Source organism: Mirounga angustirostris, unplaced genomic scaffold, assembly GCF_029215605.1.
Source record: "Mirounga angustirostris isolate CCGP_5_RB_7025 unplaced genomic scaffold, mMirAng1.0.hap1 SCAF_15, whole genome shotgun sequence".
In the NCBI taxonomy this organism is placed as follows: domain Eukaryota; kingdom Metazoa; phylum Chordata; class Mammalia; order Carnivora; family Phocidae; genus Mirounga; species Mirounga angustirostris.
The window spans coordinates 90,575,438-90,583,719 of NW_026991723.1; the positions used below are offsets into that span (position 1 = coordinate 90,575,438).

Genomic DNA, 8,282 nt, shown 5'->3' on the forward strand with positions numbered 1-8,282 from the left:
TTGACGGTCTGGTGGCCGTCGGGGGGTGGCTGCAGGGGACGCTTCCCCACAGACCGCGGCTCTGAGCTCACAGGAGCACTCGGCCCTGGCCAGCTGGGTGGAAGCTACAGAAGGAGCAGCCTGGCTCTGTGTACGTGGACTGTGCTAGGGCCGTGGGAAGGGGGCCCGGCACCAAGTCCGGGCTGCACCCAGCTCTGCCATGTGGACGCAGCGGGCACGTCACGTAGCTCACAGCGCCTCACTTCTAGCGCCTCCAAAAGGGGCACGAAGCCTCAGATGCCTTTTGAAGAGCTGAGCAACGCCCACCACTCCTCCCGGCACGCGGGGAGGACCCGGGAGCTGGGGCCGTTACCAGGGCCGAAATTCCACCAGGGCAGTCCCCTCGCGGTGCAGCCCGTGCCCGATGGCAGTACCTTCAAGTCGTTACGCAGCGCGTGTCCCACCAGAATCCGGCCCTTCAGCATGTCTGCCACTTCCTTCTGGACAACTTCAATTTTTTCTCCTGACGAGCAGAACAAAGAGGTGGGTTTTAGCGCCGCGGGCCTCGCTGGGGAGCCCCACGTGCAGCTCCACCGCGGCCGAGAGAGGGGCTTTCAGAAGCGCTCACAGCCGCCCGGCAGGCATTCTAACTGTTGAATCTTGTAAGAACCAGGCTTGGACTTCGTGCTTTCCAACTGGAAACAAAATCAAGAACGGTGCTCCGCCGCAGCCGGCGAAGGGGGCTGCTCCAGACCCTCGGGCCCAGAGGCAGTGCTGCCTGCTCTCCTAGCAGATGCCCCTGGGGGCCCCCCTACCCCCTCCTGCCTAGGGAAGGGTCAGGTCACAGTGCTTGCCTTCCATGACTCCACCTGCCCCGCCCCTGCCCGAGATTAGATCAGGGGCAGCCCACCCTAGAGCCTAGAGCTGAGGGCTGGTCAGGCCAGGGCACCACTTGTTGGTCCGGTGTGCAGAGGGGACCTGAGAGGCGCAGAGAAAGGACACCGAGTGGGCCAGGAAGGAGCAGTGTGGCCTTGATCCCAAAAGCTTCCAGGACCTCTCCAGGTCCCTAACCTTGGAATCGCCCCTGCCGCCTTTCCGGTCTCCCTCCCACAGGGCCAATCCACCAGAATCCCTACAGACTCTGCCTTCAGGATGCATCTGGGTCACGACTGCCCAGGTCACCACCTCTTCCTGTTCCCATCCTCATGGGTCCAGAGTCTCTTCTCAACCCCACAGCCAGAAGGAACCTGCTAGAACCTGAGCCAGGCCTCTCACGGCTCAGACGTTCCCAGGGCTTCCTGAAGTCCTCACAAAGACGAGACCCTACAACCTACCCCATGTCCCCTGCTGACCCCACACTGGCACACACTCTCTGGGTGACACAGAGGTGGGGACACAAATGTGCCTGAGAGGCCTCTGAGAACAGTCACCCCAGGTGAGGTAAGACTGTCGGAACTCTTGCTGTGGCGAATGCTCCAAACAGAAAGGGGACCAAAGGGAGAAAGAGGAGCTCCTGGCTGGCTCAGTCGGTAAAGCGCACGACTCGATCTTGGGGTCATGAGTTTAAGGCCCATGTTGGGTGCAGAGGTTACTTAAAAAAATTTAAAAAATAATAATAATAAAAGAAAAAGGGAGAAGGGACCCAGGCATCGCTTTTCCCCTGTGCTCATCAGCCGGGAGGACCCACCCTGCTTGAGGTTCTCTGGCCGTATCCCGCTGACCGCCGTCCTGTAGTCCGTCACCGGCTGGGTGGGCTTGACGTACTTGTCATAAACACACTTCCCATACTGGTTCACAATGGACACTCGGGCAGCGATGCTCTCTTCCCCCTTGGGGCCCACGCCCACCATCTCACAATCCATGGCTAAGGCTCTAGTCAGGCTGAAGGGAGCCAAAGGTTCCAGTTTGATCAACACGGCGGGACCCAGCCCTCGGCACCTAAAGCTCTCTGCCCACCACCACCCCTCTGTGGGACAAGCTCTCCGCTCAGGCGCCTCGCAGGACGGGGCGGCGCCTGCCCAATTCCACCAGGGCTCAACTAGGGGAGAGGGACGGAGCTCCCTCCTGAAACCCTCGCCCTCGGGCTGAGTGCCACCCGTGGCCCTGGCCCTGCACACCCGCCGAAGGCCTGCTCCTTCACCAGCGTGATGCTGCTTCCGCTCTGCCCCAGCTGCTTTCTCGCTATCCTGGCCGCCTCGGGGCCCACGGCTGCTTCAATATCCGCCGGGTCCACGTCATCAAACCAGATGTCGTCTCTAGAAGGCAGAGAGAACAGGCCGAGCACTGGTCAGCGGAGGTGCTGGTACAGCGGGGGACCCCCCACGGCCCCAATACTCCTGCGGACTGACCACGTGCTCTACCGCTCTTGTTTCCTTACAAGACAGGCTCCTTATCCCAAACTTACAAAGGACATAAGATGTAAACGTATAAACCAGGTGTAACGACTACTAACACGTGCTTCTAAATTGGGAAAGTTGTAGGTTCATCACCGGACATTTAGGAAACACAAATGTGAGAAATATGAAATGGAAACAGACCCCCCTCCCCCAACACCTCCCAAGCTGGGGAGACCTCTAGCATCTTCACGTCAAGGCCTCAAACTCCGATGTCCACACAAGAGTGTGTTTTCCTGCCTGGTGAAGTCTGTCCTTCGGGCTCAGCTGAATGTCATTTCTTTAGAGATCTCTTCTCGACCCCACTGAGTGGACACGCTCCTCTGGCCATTTGCTCCACAAGCTTCTCCCTCCTTCGGTTTATCCTGACCACACTCACAGAATACTGGAATAATTTCAGTCTGGCCATCTCTCCTGCTCGACTATCAGCCTTAAGCGGGAGGGCTCTGTCATGCCTGCTCCGTTTCCAGAGGGCCTCCCTGGCTCAGGGACACACGGCAGGCACTCAAACCCCTCCTTCCTGGAACCTTCAGCAACCCGGGCGACTCGCCGCCAGCCTGACTCACAAACATGCCACCTCCAGCTGAGCCACTGAGAGGCAGCCCCGAGCTCCTGGTCCTCCCCGTGCAAGTGACCCCCACGGGGTCTGCTGAGTAATCACCAGGTGCTGAGCTAGCACACTGCATCTTACACCCCCCCCAACACCACAGATGACCACACTGAGGCGCAGGAGACGTCAGGAGTTCGCACCAGAGCACCCGGCTTGCCAGACGCAGGAACTGGTCTCCAACCTGGGTCTTTCTGGCTTTGGCATGCGTTCATCCCACAAATCGTTACTGGAGGCCTACTAAGGGCCAAGCTCTGCTCTAGGCCCTGGAAATATGACAGTTATCAAACAGGCCCTGCCCTCATTAGGCCTCCATCCTGGGGGAAACAAGTAATAAGCCAAGAAACGGCAGCGGGGTAAGGTGCTAGAGGGGGTGTGGGAGGGGCCAGCAGCCTAGGCCTCCTGGAGGAGACAGGCCACAGTTGTTGGGACTTTGTTCTCAGAGATGAGCTGATGGGGGCCGCCGGCTGCATAGGGAGGCAGAGGGGACCAGGTGGGCCACCAGAGCTTCAGCGAGGGCAGATGCCACCTGTACTTACTCAGTGGGCAGGGCCGGAGTCAAGGCCACAGTCACCTCCTTAGCTTTCCGCTTCTTATGCTTGATGTCTCCTCCTTTTGGAGAAATGTCACCGTTTGTCCTTTTCTTGGCTCCTTTCTCATTGTGCTCTGCTCCTTTGGCCTTTGTGGGGGGTGCTGGCACCTTCCTGTTCCTTGGAGATATTGAGGGAACGGAGGCACCAGAGACCTCGGGGTCTGTGGTCTCCGATCCCATCTCACTTCTCTGTGCTGTATCTGGGATCACTTTTTTTTGTTGGATAATCTTGGGCTGCATTTTGGAATCCATCTGAGAGACAAGAGGCTTTTCCAGGGCCTGTGTTTTTCGTTTCAGGAGCTAATAGGACCCCAAATAAAATACACAACACGTTTTAATTTGGAAATCACGCACAAGAGATTGAAAATGCTTACATGTGTACATATATGTACGCCTACTCAGTCACATCTACGAATGTCTGCTACCTGCATCATTGAGATTCATATTCAAACGATCTGGGAAAAGCCCTTTTTCATGCCCATCTGAAGTCACTTGTGGTGAAATGCACTTCTCTGCTTATCTGATTACATTGCACGATTTGATACCTGTTTCCTCATTCCTACAAAACTTCAGACTGTGTTCTCCATCTTAAGTACCTACTGAATGACTGAACAGAGACTACTTCCCTGGGAGCCTGAGGGGATGATAAGCAGCCTGTTTTCCTGTTTACAGTTCGTTTAGAGTTACTTCTCCCACAGATTAGGCCAAGGAGCTGCAGCATGGAAATCACGTCCTTCACCAGATTTCGTTTTGCTACTGCTGTGCGGGTCTCAGGAAGAGAGATGGAGCGTGTCCGTCAACTGGAAGAGGCTCAAGAGCGGCCAGTGGCCATGCTTCTGCTGTCCTACAAGAAGGGCTCTCAGCATTCCTCCAGCCCAATCTTTCCCTGGTGCTCCAGTCCCCAGCACGGCTGTTCTCAGCCACAGTGAAGACCCTGATCATGTGGCAGTGAGCCGAGACACGAGGACCTGGGTTTCTACTTACTTGTTCCCACAACGTTTAAGAACAGGAGGATTTGCTTTCTTGTACGAAGTAGAGAAAACACAAGGTTTCCCCCACAATAACCACCCTTCCCACTCACTCAATCTTGCTTTACTTTCTTGGGAGAAAAAGAAAAAGAGGTAGAGTCACAACTCAATAAATCGTACAGAACCCTGGGGTTTCCCGAGGAAACCTCATCAGTCCTGTCCCTCGAGACAGGTGGTTGGGGCCTCCCATTCTAAGGCACCAGCGCTGCTGAGAGGCTCCAGAAGCTCTTTTCTGCGGCTTGTCTTGCTCAGCCGGAGGCTCTGGAACAGACTCCAGAAAACCGTGGAAGGCTCTGCAGGTCAGCAGTAGCAAAGAACACAAACTGGCGCCCGAAATGTGACTCTGCACCTGCGTCTGCCACGTTTTTACTAGCTGCGTGACGCTGGGCCCAATTCCGTAAGCTCTGTGCCTCCGGCGACGACCACAGCAGCTAAGTCCGAGGGACACGTAGAGAATTATGACTGGACTACAGGGAACAGCATGGGGCAGAGAGGAACATACACGGAAGGACTGGCCCAGACGCCGAGAAAGTCAGCAGGGCGCCACCCCGCATTCAGGGCAGGGACTCCGATGTCGGGCCGGTTCTGCTCACCCTGGATCACTTCTCTAACCTTTCTGGGCCCCGTTATCCGTCTGTAAGCCAGAGATGCTAACGGGGTCTACTGCAGGGTGTTGGTTTGGGGGTGAAATAAAAACAGAGATGAGGCGGCGGAGGCTGCACATTCCAAGAGCTGGGCACTGGGGCAGCAGCCATCAACTATGACTTGAAAACCCTGGGTACTGCTGGAATCCTCCCAATCAAGGTCGCGCTACTTGCTGGCCCGAGGGCTCGCGGTCCCCCTCAACAGGCCGATCTGCCTCGAAAGGCCTGCCTGCACAGCGGCCGTCCGGGGCCCCCCGTCTCCCCCCAGGCCTCCGTCCGCGCGGCCCCGCCAATCTTACCGCCTGCAGCGCCCTCCAGTTTCGGGAAAAGTCCTCTGGCGCCTGTGGAGGCCGCACGACGACGACCCTGGCGCCGCCTCCCGGTGTCCCGCTTGCTTCTCGCCCTTTGCTTTTCCAGACTCTCTTCTTCCTGCTTTTCTTCCGAGGAGGCTTCTTGCCAAGCCCCGGCTCAGCCAGGGGGTCTCCCGGGGCGCGCCTGGGGGTCAGCGCCTTGGCCATCCCGCCGCCGCCGCCCGGGGTCCCCGGGGCCCGACACAGAGCGCGGGCCCGGAGCCGGACTCTGCCCACCCACCGCACGCCCGGGCCAGCCCCCAATTCCCCCACCGCGGTGACACCTGCCTCCCGCACCCCGGAAGCGACCCCGCGCGCGCCCCGGCACGTGCACTCCCGTCCCCGGAAGTGCTCTTCTCTGCCGGACCCGCCGGAAACCGGGCCTCCGTCCCTGGTTCCGCGCGGCCCGGGGCAGAGCGGGGCCCTCCGCCCGCCTGGGAGAAGGTTCACCGCCGCAGCGAGCGGCGTCGGGCTCCATGACCGAGGGTGGGGTTCGGGGAGGCCCAGGATCTTCCAAGAGCCGGGACGGGGATGAGAAGGGAGGACGCCGGAAGGCAACCGGGGGGCCGGCGTCGGTGTACCACCGCGGCTGGGCCGGCCGAGCGCGGGGGCGCAGGCGGCCGCGAGGGGGCGCTGGACGGCCGGGCCGGGGGCGGAGCGGACGGCGCGCCGGGCCGGGGCCACGCCCCCCAGCTGGGCGGCCCGGGCTCCGCCCCTCCTTCCTCCCCGAGTGGGGAAACTGAGGCCCGGGACGGAAGGACGACCCCCGCGCAACGGGGCTGCAGAGGCTCTTAAGCCACAGCCGATAGCAATGAGGGAGCATTGTAACAACGCTGTGTATTACTTTACTCAACAGCGGTGACAATAAATCACCAGCACCCCTTTGCCTGGCCCCTCGGTGCCTTGATTAATCCCGCGGGTGAGCCTCGGCTTCCCGAAAGCTTCCGCGTGAGTCTGTGGGGGGGTGGGGGGGTGGGGGGCTTTCAGGGAGACAACTCACAAACCAACCAGGTGATTTTGGGTACCAGTAACCGCCGTGAAGGTGATAACAGAGATGCTGGGAAGAGGTTGACCCCTGCGGGTGGTGTGGTTACCAGACAACCTGCAGGATGCCCAGAGAAGTGGGAATTTCAGATAAAGAATAATTTTTAGTATAAATATGCCCGAAGCAGTAGTGGCAATACTGGGGGCATACTTAGACTAAAACGAAAAGTATTCATCATTTATGCAAAATTGAAATTTAACGGAGTGTCCTGATTTTTATCTTCTGAATGTGGCAACCCTACCTGGGGGCCACTTAGATCAGGTCCTAAGGGAGGGTCTCTTTGAGCAGGTGACATATGAGAGGAAACCTGAAGGGAAAACCAGGGCTCAGGGAAGAGCAGCAAAGCCCTTGCGGCGCCTGAGGATCGGGAAGCAGACTGGTGTGGCTAAGGCTCTGTGTGCGAAGGGGAGGGGCTTAGAGATGCAGGCAGAGAACAGCAGGACCAGTGTAATCTGTGATTCCGGAGCCCCGGAGGCTGCAGGAAGGGGTTTGGACATTTTACTCTAAGGGCAGGGGAAGCCATCGAATGCTTTAAAGCTGGGGGGTGACACAGTCTGACTTGAGTTCTTAAAGGATCACTGCCACTCTGTGAGAGATGGGACGGGGAGGGCGCTCTCGAGAGAGTGGGGAGGCCAGGTGGGAGCCCATGACCGATGCCCAGGCCAGCGGTGATGAGCTTGGATTAGGGGGCAGTGTGTCCTTCTGGGTCTCCGCGGAGCAGTCACAGAGATAGTCAGGAGCCCACAGCATGAATTGGGATGGCGTTCCTGGGAAAGATGAAGGGGGAAATGCGGGATGGGCAGGGAGAGCCTCAGGCAGTCACGTAGATCAGGCCTGGGAGAGGAAAGCAGACTGGCCCAGGATGGAATCTGCACAGCCTCTGGGATTACAGAGGACACGGAGGCAGGGAACCTGCACAGTCCCCCTGCTAGCTGTCAGCTGAGTTGGGCGTGGAGTCCTGGAGGTGTGAGAGAGATGGAAATAGTGCTTGGGAGAGTGTGACCGAGAACCTTCCAGAAAGTGGAGTGGGCTGCCAGGTGGTCTGTGATGCTGAGGACAGCGTGGTGCCACCTCGCCTGGTTCTGTGACTGTCCATCGGGGGCAGACACTGAATAGTCAGTAGCTGAGAGGGAGGGAGTGAGGCAGAGGAGTGTTTGTGAGACGTGAGTATAGTGGGGGGCCCGGGATCTGCACTGGGTGAGGAGGTGAAATGAAACGGTCACTTATGTCAAGGGGTTTTAAAATGGAGCCAGGAGTCCATTAAGGAGATGGGCCGCATGCACGTCCTCCCCATCCTCACCCGTGGAACTGTGAACTTTTGAACTGCGCCAAAGTGCAAATATTCCAGGGACCTAGCCTGAACACTTGCAACCCTCCTACAGTGAAAGACCGCTTACTGTTAGCCTTAGTCCAGATTTGTATTATAAAGATTTCTTTTCTGTTGCAACGCCAATCAAAAATTCTTTGTAAGCAACGTACACAGCCAGCCTATTTTTGCTGTGAATGCTCCTGACTTTTGCTCCCTAGTGGGGCATTATTTGGATTGTGACCCAAATCTCTGTGCCCTGAATTGCAATTCTTCGATCCCAAATAAATGAGCTTGTGTAATGATTGCCTCCTGACAATTTTAGCTTGACAAAGGGA

General features: G+C 57.8%; 1 protein-coding gene across 1 annotated transcript in view; it reads right to left on the reverse strand.

Annotated features, from left to right (window-relative positions):
• The window catches only part of REXO4 (REX4 homolog, 3'-5' exonuclease), an 8,940-nt gene extending 2,856 nt beyond the window's left edge, over positions 1-6,084 (reverse strand). The window contains exons 1-5 of the mRNA XM_045883460.3: positions 5,543-6,084; positions 3,519-3,871; positions 2,097-2,234; positions 1,667-1,860; positions 414-502 (exon numbers count right to left, since the gene is read on the reverse strand). Coding sequence (XP_045739416.1) covers positions 414-502; positions 1,667-1,860; positions 2,097-2,234; positions 3,519-3,871; positions 5,543-5,761 — 993 coding nt within the window. The 5' untranslated portion in view covers positions 5,762-6,084. The remainder of the gene's footprint in view (positions 1-413; positions 503-1,666; positions 1,861-2,096; positions 2,235-3,518; positions 3,872-5,542) is intronic.
• Between the last annotated feature and the right edge of the window lie 2,198 nt (positions 6,085-8,282).